Here is a 16,470-nt window from a genome sequence, read left to right as displayed (position 1 = left end):
TTTACAATTTATATATTGGTGTTTTCGTCATTTTGCTTTTGTGCATGGTGATCATGGAGTGTGCATGGCCAATTTATCATGGAGTGTGCATGGCCAATTTATCTTATTTTGATCCCAAGAATAAGAAAATAATCTATTTCGATCAATTTCTCTCAAAGAAATGGCTCATTTCTATCAATTTCTCTTTTATTTGAATGACGAAAAAATTAATAAATTGGTAAGCTTCGATAATGAGTGGCATATATTCAGAATGCAGTTGTTATCCATTTTCTAATATTTTAATGAAAAAATCCTCAAAAGGAAAATTAATAATAATAGAGTCCCTGCACCTGCAGCAAAATAATTGATGTGATACAATTACCGAGTAAGAAGAAAGAGAGAGATGGCTATAAATTGGTTTAGAGCAGTGCCCAAATTACGACATTCAGAGCCCGAATTCATCAGGTCACACGCATTCTCGCTCTCTTTCTCACCTACCAAAAGGGCCTTCTCTGGAAGTGGAAGAATAGCAACAGCTTTATCATCTTCTTCTTCTTCAATGTCCTACGCAAAGGAGCTCGCTGCTGCCAAAAAAGCTGCCTCGCTCGCTGCTCTCCTCTGCCAGGCAATACTCTCTCTCTCTCTCTGATTTCATCACTTTTTGTTTGAGAGTTGACTTTAAGAATGGAAACCCAGAACATAAATTGTCGATTGAGTCCGCTTCGAATTCGGAGATGATAATGTAATTTGCGACCAACTCAGAATGCAAAACATTTGTTTGAGCAAACCCCATGTCTAGAATTTGCCGATTCTTTAGCCATTTAAGCATTTATTGGACAATGAATTCGCGGTTGTATTTGTTTACCATCTCCAAGAAACAGAAAGCTTGTCTTTCAACCCAGATTGTTCATTAAGTAGACCCATGGCCAATGTATGAATGTGTATACAAGTGAGTCTGTGACTCGTGTCTGTACAACTCTGAGGAATAAAAGAGTATCTTTGATGTGAACACCACTATAATTCAAGTGTGATATACTATATGATTTTATAAGGAGCTCCAGGCGAGAAATATTCCTTTTCTAAAGTCATATGAAGGGCACATTGAGAAATATATAATCCCGTCTTATAGCCGTATAATGTCTGTTGTCGTATGAAAATTGTTTCCCTTTGGCTTACGATTTGTGAGTTAGCACTGAGCACTGAAATTATCATTGTTATTTTCATTTCTACTACTCTTGTAGCAATATAATCTGTCATCCCAAGTTGACTTCTGTTATTGGTTTCCTCTGCTTCAGAAGGTGCAAAAGGCCCTATTGCAGTCAGACGTTCATTCAAAATCAGATAAAAGTCCAGTTACAGTGGCGGATTACGGTATGTTTACAAACTCTTTTGTTGATGATTGTCTTTTACAGTTAATCTGTTTACATATATATATATATATTGTTTTTTCTTTTTCTTTTGGGGGTGTTTTATAATGAATCAATCATCTGCAGTTTGCTTTGAACCTATCTTGTAGCTCCACACTATGTTTTTTGTATTGCACAACTTTCTACTAATTCTCTTTTTGAAGAAAAGAAGTTTAATTATTTTGTATTACTAAATTGTCACTGCTGGCAAGATTCAAATCCATCGACTACTCATGCTCCCCCGCCCTCCACCACTTGAACTAATATGTCAGGGAATTCGGTTTTCATTGGATGTTTATTGAAAAAAGGAAAAGAAAAATTCTGCTCATATTTTCTTGCATCTAGATAATATCCTAGGTTAAGCAGTTGATATTCCCTCCTTAGGAAGTGGCAAGGTTTTCCTGAATTATTTGATACTAGGTTTTCTTGCCTGGCGTATAAATCTGTCAGGCCGTATTTCTTTGACCAACATTTTAATGTGAAATATATATCTGGTCCCGAACCATTAATTGAAAACAAAGATAAATTGTTCATCACATTGTTATAATATTTTAAGAAGAAAGTAATTACTTGTGAATAATGAAATGAAATATGTGTCATCTGGTTAATATGCATTGAGAAAGTTTGGAAGTAAAACATTGCAATACTACTTGGCTGGAAGTAAAGTTTCGCTGGCAAACAAGTCTTTACATAATGGAATTTTTGTTCATGATGGAAGACCATAAATTCTGCACAATTATCCACAATGTTGGTTAACCAATCATTGACATTTAAGATGATGTTGAGTCTAGAGACTCCAATGAGTCTCTCTTACCAAAAGAACTGAAAAGTTACTTTCTTGTTACTTAGACAGATTTTATTGTGGAAAATATTTGAAACAGCAGATTTCTTACAATTAACTGTATGTAAATATAATAGGTTGGACACAGTATGCATTTAGAAAATTTTCTTTAATATGTTGGCCTCAAGAATGCTTTTAAGTCACTGTAGAAATTTTACAGGATGACAATAAGGCCAGCAATGCTTTATGGAATGAAATGTCGGGTGGTCAAGCACAAACACGCACAAAAAATGAGTGTAGCGGAGATGAGAATGCCTCGTTAGATGTGTGGGCACATGAGAAAGGACAGGATTAAGAATCAGGATACGATGTAAAGTAGGAGTGGCTGTAGTTGAAGATAAAACGAGAGAAAATCGGTTAAGGTGGTTTGGACATGTGAAACGAAGACCTACAAATGCTTCGGTTAGAAAATGCGATTTGAGCATTAGGGAACAAGGGGTAGAAGAAGACCTAGGAAGGCTTAGAAATAGACTTTAGGAAAAGATGTGAAGTGCTTGGAGCTAACTGAATACTTGACACAAAACCGAGCTCAGTAGCATTCTAGGATTCATATAGCCAACCCCACTGAGTGGAATAAAGCTTTGTTGTACGGATTATGGATTGTGGGTTCAATACTTGCATCATGAGGATTCACCTTGCTCTTTGTATGGTGACCATTGAAGTCTGGATGTGCTTTGTGGCCAAGAGTTTCAAATGTCTAGATATATGAATAGATGACGAGAATAATTTAATGCTTGTCAAACTTACATCACCTCAAACTTTCTACTGTCTCATTAAATGTTTCCCAAAAGTAGTTTTCATTCCATTAGCTGGTATGAAAGGAAGTCAAAATTATTTGCTATACTAGACAGACATGTCTGTATAGAACGGTAGAGAAGTAAATGCAACATCTGTACACATGTCCATTTAATTCCTTATCCTTTAATGCACTGCAAGAAATTCTATATACTTTTAAGTTTTCCTCATCTGCCTCACCATGGTTAGTGTGCTGATGGAAGGTTGATATGATGCCCTAGGAAAGACAATTTTTTGTCACACCCAGATTTTAATTGTCAGGTTGTCTGGGCCTGTCCATAAATTTTCTCTTGCACACGTGAATGGTTATTATTACTTTAAATCGGCCACGATTATATCATAATTCGTAGTATAGACACTCCATTTCATTTTTCCATGTTCCACGGTAAGCTTTTATTGTTTCTGCCCCATTTTTATTTGGTTTTACATTCAATCTATGCTACCCTTGAATGTTCTGAAAGTGGAGCATGTTACGTGTCTATCAAAAGGACTAGGTCCCTTAATTGGATTGCCCATAAGCCCCAATGTTTTTGTCTCCACCTAATACCAAAAGCAGATGCTTGGAATGTTTTATAATTTTATTCCTAGAAAAGTAGAAACAGTTGTTTGACATATAATTGAAACTCTCATTGCAATTGTCATATTTCTTATTGTTTCACTGTCAACAATCATTAGTTTCTATTTATAGTTTTATATTCATGATATCTGATAATGCTTTTTAGTCTGGATGCTGAACCCATGATTCAGTCTTGAGAGAAAAATCACTTACACTAACTCAGAAATTAGGCTGAACATGAAAGCAACTGTAATTTTTCTTTTTTTTTGTCAATATGAAAGCAACTGTGATTGACTGCCTCTTTCTTTTTATTTTATGAACCTGTGATTCCCAGGTTCACAGGCTATTGTGAGTTTGGTACTGGAAAGGGAAATTCCTTGTGAATCGTTCTCACTTGTGGCCGAGGAGGTGAGCATGTACTGTTTTGCTGATAATTTGACATTCAGATTCTGGGTTTTTTCTCCCTTGAATTGTTAATCCTACTTCTAACTTTTAAATCTCTTTAGGACTCGGGAGATCTTCGGAAGGAAAGTGGGCAGGAAACACTAGAGCGCATAACAAAACTTGTTAATGATACTCTTGCCAATAGTGACTTTTCCAGTGTTTCTAATTTAACCACTGAAGATGTGCTCAGAGCTATTGACAGTGGGAAATCTGAAGGTGGTTCTAGCGGCCAGCACTGGGTTCTAGATCCCATAGATGGAACCAAAGGGTAAGCTTCTGAACATATTTTAAGAGCTTTTGTCATCGGTAAGATGGATGTCTCTTAAGTCATTAGTTAAGAAGAATGCTTTCTAAAGGTCCATTCCATTTAAAGTTGTAATTTTTGATGATTTGGAGATGATGTGACCATTTTGTTCTGTACCCATTTCATTTCAAATTATGTGATTATCCTTCTGTCATGTCTTGCATGTATGAGGGATGCATGTAACATGAATTGATGAGTCTATATATTGTACTTCAATATATAAGGATGCATAGTTTTTTTACTTTTGTTTTTGCATATTATATATACGGAATTATCTCAAAGCTATTAATCATTTTCATCAACATGCCGAAGTGTCAGGCTCCTGGTGTACGACCATGCATTGATTGCATTCTTTTAAACTAAGCTGTAATCTTTCCATTTGGAGTGCAAAAGAAGCCTTTCCTTGGCTATTCCTTTATAGAACATGGTATCTTTTCCGTTAACTAATCATTTCTCATCTCCGTTTTACTTTTTCTTTTTTAATGTTTCTCAAGCACCTTTTCTTTTTAATACGGCTATTTTCATTTTCACTGTGTTCAGTTTTGAATTTGAAATTTAGGATGTGAAGCAAACTGTCTATTTCAGATGTTATTTGGTTTCCATCACTAAGAAGCAAGTCACCATGCAGAAAAGTTTGATACATAGTAAAATTTGAAATGTGAGAGATAATAAGCATTGTGATCAAGTTGGTTGTTAAGGAAGCCCCACATACTCTCACACACACATGGGTCCAATGGTCTGAACTGTCTAAATTTAGATCCTTTTAAGAACAATAAATGCAAAACAGAGAAAAAAAAATAGTAAAATGTTAAATCGTTTGACCATTTAATTGTTGTGTGGTTATAGCTTGTTTGTTTGACTACTCTTCCCCTCCTATGTGATACATGGGCGTCAACACTAGACGTTATTCCGACATTCCTTTGTATTTCTCATCAAACAAATAGCATCTTATTATCCAACACTTCAGTTTCATCTGATTTATTTGATCAAGTTTAGGTGACTAAATGATTTCAGATGTAGTTGATTTTATGTAATATGATCCTTGAATAAAGGATTAAGAAGTGGATGGTTTGGATCATTAAATCCACTGTGGGTTGGCAGTTATTATAATTTGCTGAAATTTTATTTGGTAGGGTGCAGCTTGTTTTAGTATTAGTTTATAGTTTTCTTCTTTGATTCATTTTTATTTTTTGTCAAACATTTTCTTTGATTCACTTGCTAACCTGTTTTCTGTAATGATTTAATATGCTTATGAACCTGCCATGATAAATAGCTGATTCTGCTGTAGGTTTGTTAGAGGAGATCAATATGCCATAGCATTGGGATTGCTGGATGAAGGAAAAGTTGTGTTGGGTGTCCTGGCCTGTCCGAATCTTCCTCTCGCATCCATTAGTGGCAATAATCAGCATTCTTCATATGATAAAGTTGGTTGTCTTTTCTTTGCTACAGTTGGTACCGGAACATATATGCAGCCATTGGATGGTTCTTCCCTGATAAAAGTTAGCACTTATAGATAACTCGTTGCATTCTTTATTTGAACTGGTTTCACAGAACTAATGTTATTGCTGTCCTTCAGGTGCATGTCAGCGCTACTGAAAATCCTGAAGAAGCTTCGTTTTTCGAATCTTTTGAAGCAGCACACTCCTTGCATGACTTGTCTAGCAGCATTGCTCAGGTACTGTGTTTGTCTTTTCCTCTTAAACGATTTCTGTTGTGTGTATTTTCTATTGAATATTGGTAGTCAAACATTATTTTGTGAATAGAAACTTGGTGTCAAAGCCCCGCCAGTAAGAATTGACAGCCAGGCAAAGTATGGAGCACTTTCCAGAGGAGATGGAGCAATATATCTTCGTTTCCCCCATAAAGGATATCGTGAAAAAATATGGGATCATGCTGCTGGGTGCATTGTCGTGACTGGTAAACTGTTATTTCTTCTGTTATTGTATATCAACATAGCTCTTGGACCATGCTTTATAGAATAGACTGTAGGCTGCGACCTCCGAGCCCTCTCAGGAGGATGAATTTGTAAGTGTTAGGGATGTTAAGGTGTGGACCTTTGGATGCAATGCAATCGTGCAAATGATATTTGGATCACACATTCCTAGAGGCTGCTATGTTTAGACATGTCATTTGAAGCTCATAGTTGTGGATATATATTGTTAGGAATTTAGATAGAAACCTTAATCCTAAGGCCTAAACCCAATATATATATCCCCACATCAGTTATGAGCAATGTATTAAAAGCATGAGGTGTGGGTGAGGCATCCGAGGGATAGCCCAGCTTAGGTGTGAGGCGAAGTCTCATGGGACCTAAATTTTTTAATATATATATATTGAGCGTACACATTATATTAAAAAAAGAAGAAGATTATTAATCAATAATCACCTTGAGCACACACATATATTATAAATATATACACACGCATATATATACATATTTTATATATATACATATATGTATAATAGAGGATGAAAAGCACAATGAGCACACATATAACAATGCACACATACAGCGCACACATCCATTATATAAAAAAAATAAAAATCAGCAAAAAAAGGCAGAGAGACGATAGTGCAAGGAAGAGGTATGAGGCAGTTAAAACCCTACCCAAAATTTAGGTTTGGGAGTCAAACAGACGCTTGGATGCCCGGAGGCATGCCTCTGCTGCGCGGCTCCGGCGACGCCTTCCGCCCTCTCCCTCAAAACAGAGGCGGCAACCCTCATGCCCAGCCTCAGAGGGCGCCTAGGCGCGCTCTGAGGCGAGCCTTCTAAAACATTGGTTACGAGCTGAACAAAAGGGGCATTTCTCTGTTTTCAAAAGGGGATTCCTGTTGATTTTAATGCCCTTTAGTTGATCTTGTTTATCGATAGTCTCCGGTGTTATGCAAACATACAAGATGATGCTATGTGAAACATATGAACAATAAAGTAAACATGCAATACACAAACACGAAAAATTTAGCGAGGTTTGGCAAACTTTGCCTACTCCTCGTGTAATCTCTCTTGAGAAATCACCTGCACTATGCATCATTTATATAGTTAATGAGGAAACGAATGTGAAGCCTGGCCTATATAAAGGGCTTTAGGGGAGTTTTCTGTTGTTTAAAATGTGGTGTATCAATAAAAAGAAAAGAAATAGGAGATTAGAGAAAAGGTTTTTTTTCCCTTTTCTGTCATGAGTAAGACCGCTGCTACCCTGGGTAGATTGGTACTGGAAGTCTCTATGGATAGAAGATTAACAATTCTTCCATGGTACATTACCACTGAGTTCTGTCATAAAAAATAAACGGTTAAATCTTGCATATAAGGATCTAATGGGTCTTGTGACCATCTGATCTTTGCATAAAACCCGTACCATTGAGTGGGACATAACACTGTAGCCGGACCCGAAGATTAAACCATACATAACTTACCTTATGTTGGATTCAGTTAGGTTCATTCTGTATTTGGGTCAGGAAAGAACAGATGTTTCATGAAATTACTTCACTGATTGTATATTTATCCAGTCACTTCAAAATTGCATGAGCAATCTTCTGAAAGTATTCCTCTCTTAGGAATCGTTGAGGAAAACTCTATTTTTATCCTTGTAATAGAAAAAGCTACTAATTCAAGAACAAGTTGATATTTTTCTTGTTTTCAGGATGCAGTCTTAGGGTTTATATTTGGAAAACATTTTCTGCAATTCTGACACTGGTTTTTGAATGAAAATTTTCAGAAGCTGGGGGTGTGGTCGCAGATGCTGCGGGGAACCCGTTGGATTTCTCAAAGGGGAAGTATCTTGATCTTGATACGGGCATAATCGTCACAAATCAGAAACTAATGCCATTACTATTGAAGGCAGTTAAAGAATCCCTGGACGAAAAAGTTTCATCTCTCTGATTTTTTTTATCAGGGGAGGATCTTCAAGGCAACGTTCCTAACAAATGTTTTCAGAAGCAATAACGTTCAGCGTTTGTATTGTGATACAGTGTTTTCTGTGTAGGATATTTGTCCTTTCACTTGCCTCATTGCTGTCCCGTATGTTTTTACATAATACTATATACGGAATTGGTTTATGCTTTAAAGTTTAAACCGTGTTGTTGCTTAATTTTACTTGTGAATTTGACTTGATATCGGCCATTATCGGTATGCGTGCAATATCCTTGTGTACCCTGCCGCTTGATGGCCTGGGTCCTTGTTACAATTTCTTGGCCATCTCACAATGTTGGTATATAGCGTGATGTTGGGGTAATCGTATGCCACTAGTTTTAACTCATCCATCGAGCATTGCTCGTGATTTATGATTTGTGATTTGGAGTAAAATTCTTCGGGTGACCCCGAGGGGGGCAATGTCGTACGTGTAACTCATCCATACCACTGCATGTTTTTCTATGCAAGTAATCCCAAGGAGATGGTGTGCTAGATGATGTGGCAGTGGGGATAGAGAAATGTATTTAGTGATTTTAGTATCTCTAATTTTTTGTGTCTTTAACTGACATTAAATAAGATCGTATTTTGATTTATTTCGGCCTACCAAATTATTTACGCTTCCGCAATGTTTTTTACGTTCTCTCGCTAACATGTGTTATAATGTTGCGTTTGACGTCATAGTATTGCGTGGTTGATAGGACGTGGCATTGTCACGTGTGCCCATTTTCGAGTCGTGACATGCACACCCAACCCAGCCCCCAAATTTATCAGGATACCCAAACTGCCACTAAGTCGAGGGCAACCCAAATCACTTAGATAATTCTAGCTTCCTCCTGCCCAACAATATATTTACCTTTAATACAATATATTTAACTTCAATACACTTGCCAAACAAAAATATGGTTCCAGTAAAATTGTTGGTCTAGTGACTAGGGGTGGGTTCGGTTTCATTCAGCTCGGTTTTTTGCCAAAATCAAAACTGGTCCGGTTCGATTTTCTTTCGTTTTTTTTCGGTCCATTTTTTTTTTTCCGTTTGGTTTTGTTCGGTTCGGTTTTGGTTTTTTTTCATTTTATACAACTTGATCTTTTTTTAATATGAAATTTAGAAAAGAGGCTTGCATTGGTAGACTAATAATAAGAAAATGGGAAAAGTGGGAAGGTATTTGTACATATACAAGATCATAGAAACCAATCCTATTCTATCAACAATCTCAATTGCAAGGAAAAATGATCACAATAACCATTCCAAAAGCAAACAAATAAAGAAGCTCTTCCAAGTTCCATAGCCGTCCAAAACTTTCTTCTATAATCAATGGAATATCCTCCCTGAATGAACCAAGTATGCTCTAAACTTGGCAACAAAGTTTCACAAAAGAAACATCATGAGCAAACATTCATAAAATGTAAAGGGATTGGGTTTGGTTAGGTTCGGCTTAGTTTTTGAACCTCCAAAATCAAAACGAAACCAATTAAGTTCTGTTTGGTTGGGTTTATCCCTTTTCAGTTTGGTCTTTTTTTGATTTTGAATTTTTCGATTTCGGCTCTGTGTTCGGTCCCCTTTTTTTACTTCAGTTTTCGGTTTTTTGAACCCACCCCTACTAGTGAGCAATTTGTCGGGTCCCATTAGTATTTTCCTGCACTTCTGACACACCTCAACCCCAATAACACAAGTTACAAGGCCATGATGTGTTGACCATCACTAAATTTACCATGTGATCCCACCTAGAGATGACATCACAAGCCAACTCAATGATGTAAGGCATAGAAAGATATTTATGATGTGCAAAAATTTGAACAAAGTGTTCATTATTTATAAAATCCAAAACTGCTATAGAGTTCACTTATCAACCTCTCACTTAGGGACACAAAATCTTGGGATTAAATCTTGTTATTATCACATCACATTAAAGCAGCTAGAAGTTTCACACAACAATAAACACATAAAAGTCCAGTGTTGTGCATAATCAAAAGTATGACCATGCAATTATTACAATAAAGATAAAACTGCAGTAAATGAACCATCACCATAAGTCCAGAGGATGAAAGCCTAATTGCCAAGCCCATTCATCACCACCAGTGTTTTCGTTATTCTCGCTACGTCTTGAGGGGTCGACAAAACAAAATTTAAGTGGACCAGTTTTATCTCATCAAGATCATTCCAATATAATAATCTTGGTTTTGAAATCACATGTATAGTAAAAACTACATACATTATAATACTATAATAATAAGAGTCAAGATCAATTCAATCTTGCTCATCATATCAAAGAAAGTAAATCAATAATAATAAAATATATATATATATATATATATTGGAAGTAGGTGGAATGGCATCTACCTGGTCGATATCTACTGTCTACTAGAAAATTCTAGCCTCTTCTAGGATAGGATATGTACCTGCAATAAACCCACGCGCATACCTAGCTATACGATATGTACGGTAATCATGTGGTGAAAATGAATCACCAATGATCTCAAGATATCATTTAAGTTAAATAAGTTAGTAAGCCTCGTTGAAGACGAACGATAGTAATATGCATCAACCTATAAATAAATAACGTAAAACATTTAGTTTTTTCGAAAAGGTCCACTCACAGGTAAGAAGAGCATTTATTGTCAACATGCTCCTTGTTATAATCTTTTTAGGGGTAGGCATGGGACAGGTCGGGCCCAAATTTGGAGGAATTGGACGCTACCCTATTTAAATTGTAACGCGGCGGGCTAGAGTAGGTAAGTGGATTTTGAGTTTTGGAGCAAGACCTAACTCGGCCCATTTAAAATAGGTTGGTTCCAACCCTTATTTTTTAATTTGTTTTTTCAAAAAACATAATTCTCATGAACTGCACTACAATGCATTGCAGCAATACAAATCTTCCTTAACAACCCAGATCCTCCTCGACAAGCCATCTTCGTCAATCTCGAGCCCACCGTCATCGACAAGGTCTACTGCCATCGTCACGCCATAGTCATCTATCTTCAATCTTTGCTATCTCTCAAGTTTCTCACGACATCTCCTGCATGAGCTTCTCGAAGATGGTGGTTGTATACGATTTTGATTTTGATGTAGACGAGACATTATCTGGCTGTCCTTTTTGCTTCCACAAGGATATTTCCCAAATAACAACCATCTAAATTCAAAAAGAAAACAACAAATTATTTTCTCTTAAACAATCAAATAAATTTCCTAAAGAAAATCCCAATTGAATTCGACGAAATGACTGTACGAGATTGGGAAGAAGAAGAAGACTAAGATAGGGAGTCTAGGATTTGGGAAAAAGAATGTATGGGTGGAAGAAATGAGAAAGTGGGGAGAGGACTGGGAAGCTTAACACTTATGTTACACTAAAGTTTTGGACTCGTCCCGCCTTGTAAATATCAACACCCCGTCCTGCCTCGCCCCGTTTCTTCTTTATTAAATTCGGATCCACCTCGTACCTGTCCCGAATCAGTTGTAACCACCCTGCCTCACCGATTCTAGATCCGTTTGCCCACCCCTAAATATTTTAATCCTTAAGTAAGCCTGTGAATTAAGTATAAAGCTAAGTTAAGCTTTAATCGACATTTTATGGAAAATTATCCAAAACTACCATTTAGGTGGAGAATTTGAACAAATAGAGGGTGCCACGTAATTCAGAACACCAAAAAACCTAGGGGTAGGCCTCGGGTCCTGCACGCGCCGCCACACCCCTCCGTGCTCTAGCCACGTGTCGCTGCGGTGGTGTCACACATTGGGAAAGACGCACCACCATGGGTCATCGTCGCTAGCAAACACGTAGTCGTACTCACCACCGTGGTTCAACAATTAGATGTTGCACTCGCCATTGCCAGTGCCATGCACCGATCATCGGGAAGAGTGTATCAAATATGGTCTTGGGAACTCACCATCAAATCAGTCCAAAACTCATGATTTCACCATCAAAATCCTAGAAAATATCAAATAAGGTCTTGGGAACTCACCTAAAATCAATTTAGAATGAGGAGAGGTCGAATCCACCTCGAATTCGATGAGGTTGGCTTGGTTTTGAAAATGAGATACAAGGTGCATGTATGTTAAATCTTAGTAATTTCCAACTAAAATCCATATGCAAAAAGGTAGTTAATTACGTGGGACTTGTTCAAGTTGAGCTCGAGCTCCAAAAACCCCGAACTCACCGGAATTTGCTCGGAGAAGATGACAGGAAACTGGCAAGGTTTTAGAGAGAATGTAGGGGTTAAACCCATCAATTTCGAAGTAAAATTTCTCACAAATCACTTCCCAAGCAAGGAGAAAGTACATATAAGCAAGAATCAAGCCAAACCTCGCATGGGTTTAGAGTTTCGAAGCTTGAAGCTTAAAGCTTCAATGGCAGAGCATTATGAAGGAAGATTTGTGAAAAACAAGTTCATTTGAGCAACATCAACAACATGCAATTAACAATTAAAAGGCGGAATCATGTTTATATGCACTCAAAAACAAAACTTAACCCATGAACTTCAAAGCCTAGTAGATAGGTGAACCAAGACTCAACTCAAAACAAAGTGAGTTGAGAAATCAATACCTTTGTAGATTCCTCTTTGCATAAGCAAAGGCTAATCACCCAAAGAGAGGGCCTTCATTCCTTGCATCTTAGATCCATGGATTTGGATGGATGAAAAGGTTTCTCCAAGTTCCCAAAATTGAGAACCTCTAAGTCTCCACACCAAGGTAAGATTGGAGAAGAAATGAGTGACCTTGAGGAAGTAAGATTGCTAGATGTTTTCCTCAAGGGTGGCCGGCCATTTCTAGAGAGAAAAGAGAGTTTGTGTTTTTCCAATTTCCCCAAAAACAACCCTTAATGAATTTTGGCTATAAAGTCACACTTATACCTTAATTCATTTGAGTGGCAAACCTGTAAATAAGTCTAAAGCCCACTCTTTCTCTAAATGGCCGGCCTTAGGGTATTCATTGGGCTATTTGGGCCTTTGTGAATCATTATTCATTAAGTTGTCACACAACTTAAGTCAATGGACTTGACGTTCGAAGCCCATTGGGCCTTAAGGTCCAAAACTATCCTGAGGTCTTTAACGAACTTATTCGTTTGATTAATTAACATATTAATTAATCCTTGCCATAAATAATTAAGCCATTTAATTATTCTTACTCATCTCCGTTGAATCTTCAATCTTTACCTTACACGGTGTACGATCCATTTGGTTCCTTTTAGCGAGGCAGTGGGCGATTCAAACTCTTTCAAATCGATTGTGAATTGAAACTTACTTTCAATTCTCCCGTTAGTGATAATACACTTTTAGGGCTTCCACAAACCATGGTTGACGCCTAGCAGCATGTCATGGTTACCCAAGCTAATCAGAAGAGGTGGAGAACCTATTCAGTTTTAGGATTACAAATGCAATACGGTCTTTCTCTAATACAATACTCTTGACCACATTGTTTGGTTTGATAGTTTATTCATGTCTACTATCCAATGTGAGTCTTGTGCTTATATGATTACCTTGAATGTGATTTGGAACGCATTCCAACATCTCATTCATACTCTGGCCAGAGATTCTAAATCATATCATAGAGTATTCTCCCTCAAACAGTTTGAAGGTTAGAGATCCCTTGTTGCGCATTCACTTGCCTCCATGGCTAAGTGGCTTAACCCCGACGATGTCGTGGACACCCTCCTGATGGAGTGACTTTGACATAATCAAAGATTAAGGACCTAACCACAAGACAAATGTGATGCCTCAGGTCAAAGGACTACTTTGCATTATCCCAACCATGAGTTCTCATGTGACATGAATATGAGAACTCTTCGTTGATCGTGTTCAGTGAACTCATTCTCTATTGAGCACCTACGTACTTGTCTTGATGTCACACACACCAATGACTCGAGACTAGTCACTCTCCCTGAGAGAAGACATAGCACGTACTGATCTTAACGGACTGTCAATGCCCAATTGACAATCCTATGATCAGGAACGTTTAGGATGTGTCAACGAAAGAATGGTCTCATGAATCTAACTTCTTTAGATCGCATTCTTCCAATCACATATTCCTTGGACTTATCGTTTAAGCATATAACATTTATATGAGACGGCTCAAACAATAATCTTTGCCCTTAATATTAAACTAGATTAGTTTAACATGTGAAATGTCTATAAAGTATCATCAGATGATTGGTTTTAGGGCACATTTCCAACTCATTACCCATGCTTCGATCCCACATGCAATGGTACCGCTAAGTTCCTCAAGTCCTAGGGATCCCAAATATGTGGTTTTGGGTCTCGATTTGTGATGGTAAGTGGGAGAGTGAAAGCTCTCTTCTCTGGGTGCTAGAAAGAGTGAGTTTGAGATGAAAGAGAGTTTAGAGAGAGAGAGAGTGGGTGATCTGAAAGTTAGGGAAGAGAGGAACTGAGAGAGAGTGTAAGCCCACCTAACCAAAGTTAAGTGAAATTACGTTTTTGCCCTCCGTAATTATAAAAACTACAATTATGCCCTTGAGACTTCGATTTGAATTTTGTTTCCATTTTCACATTCACATCCATTAGTATATTTAGAAAAAAAGTAAGAAAGTATAAGAAATTAGACTTAAAGTCAAGGCTTGAAAATTACTCAAGACACCCACTCAGGGGCAAAATGGTCTTTTCACATGTATTGAGAATAAAATATAATATTTTAAGGAATAGGTTGTAACAACTTCCTTGTACTTTAAATATTGTCTAACATTCCCCACTACTTTGATTATGTATTTAGCTTGTATATTTGGATTATGATACAAATTAAGGGCTTGGCCTCGTTTGGTCTTTAGGCTTGGATTGGAATGAAAAATTCATTATATTTAAGGCTTGTTGAACGAATAAATGATAAAATTTCCAACTTAGATGTAGAACATAGATTGTATCGATGCAAATTTCCGTTGTCCTTTTCTTTGACAAAAATGCATATGCAAAACAATCAACACCTTTGATCAAAGACTGAAGCCTTATACGCTCAAGAGGTTTGGTGGGGAGGGGGGTGTTAGGCCAATTGATCTCTGATGCCTAAATTAGTTTCTTTGAAAAGAGTATGTATTTAGGGCTTTTAGAGGTAGCAAAAGCTTACCAAATTTTGGTATAGATGAAGGTATTTATAAGGGAGTGGCCGGCCACTGTGTTAGGGTTTTTACCTTACCCGTGGCGGCATCTTATTAGCCAAGGTGTATAGAAAGATTATTCTTAAGATATTAAATAGGAAATAATATCTTAAGATAATGGTGGAAGTATCTCTAGTTCATTAAAATAAGGATTACTTACTTGAATGCCTTTGACTTTTCCTTATCTTTAATGCCTTTGACTTATCCTTACCATGGGCAGGTGAGTTGTGAGCAGTCGTATTCAGCTGCTTGGACCTTCAGGGGTGTTGAGCTACATGTGAGAGTATTTGAGAAGCTTGCCCATTTAATGAAGACAATCTTGTCTTTCTTGAGCAAAAGTCCACGTGTCGCCTCTAAGATTTTTGGGATTATTTAGGCTCCACAAGTACCCCAGTACACCTGTTGGGCTGCATGTAGGAAAAAAGGTAATAAGTGTAGAAGCCCCTGCCTAGGTGTGTAGAGAGTTATTTCCCAATTTGATGTAGATCTCATTCTCTAACTTGGAGATAGACTCTTCTAGGAAAAGGAAACCAATTGCCCCAAATGCATATTTAATTGTTCCTTAATCAGGGGATTAAATGAATTTGGAGAACAATTTTCATCCCCACAAGGAAGAGAGAAATCATAGGAAATTTGTTCCCCTTTCTTTAGATCTTTTCTCCTCTTGCCCTTGCAAAGAGTTGTTTCGCATTGTTGTTCTTCTTCTCTGTACTACACCAAGGTAAGAAAATATTTAACTTTCTTTCTTCTTAATTTTTTGAAGCCTTGGGGCTTGAAAAAATGGCTCAGTAGCGCTGAGGGTGGTGACTTAACAGCGATGAAGCTGTTGCGTAAATCAAGCAGCTCGGAGAACTTGTACAGTGCGACACGGCTGGCTGGCAAAGGCTAAGAATCGGCTGGGCTAGGCTGAGGAGCTAACGGCGTAAGCTTGGCTCAGCGCGTAGTTGGCGCAGGCCAAGAATTAGGTGGCTGGGGTTTCGGCTTGGGCGCAAAGAGCTGGCGGCCTAAGCTTGGGTCAACGCACAACTGGTGTGGGCCAAGAATTGCATGGCTGGGGCCACAACTTGGGCGCACAGAGGTGGTGGCGTGAGCTTGGGTTGGCGCACGACTGACGTAGGCTAAGAATTGTGTGGTTGGG

General features: G+C 37.7%; 1 protein-coding gene across 1 annotated transcript; it reads left to right on the top strand.

Moving 5' to 3' along the window:
* The first annotated feature begins 330 nt into the window (after positions 1-330).
* Positions 331-8,397, top strand: SAL1 (SAL1 phosphatase-like protein). The gene is made up of 8 exons (XM_068460395.2): positions 331-604; positions 1,275-1,350; positions 3,912-3,985; positions 4,084-4,289; positions 5,614-5,824; positions 5,902-6,000; positions 6,089-6,242; positions 8,042-8,397. Exons 1-8 carry the CDS (start codon positions 383-385, stop codon positions 8,203-8,205), a joined length of 1,206 nt encoding a protein of 401 aa, XP_068316496.1. The 5' UTR covers positions 331-382; the 3' UTR covers positions 8,206-8,397.
* Positions 8,398-16,470: the final 8,073 nt, after the last annotated feature.

Source organism: Pyrus communis, chromosome 1 (genome assembly GCF_041283825.1).
Source record: "Pyrus communis isolate YQ-2024b chromosome 1, ASM4128382v1, whole genome shotgun sequence".
In the NCBI taxonomy this organism is placed as follows: Eukaryota; Viridiplantae; Streptophyta; class Magnoliopsida; order Rosales; family Rosaceae; genus Pyrus; species Pyrus communis.
This window is presented reverse-complemented; position numbering and strand designations above follow the sequence as displayed.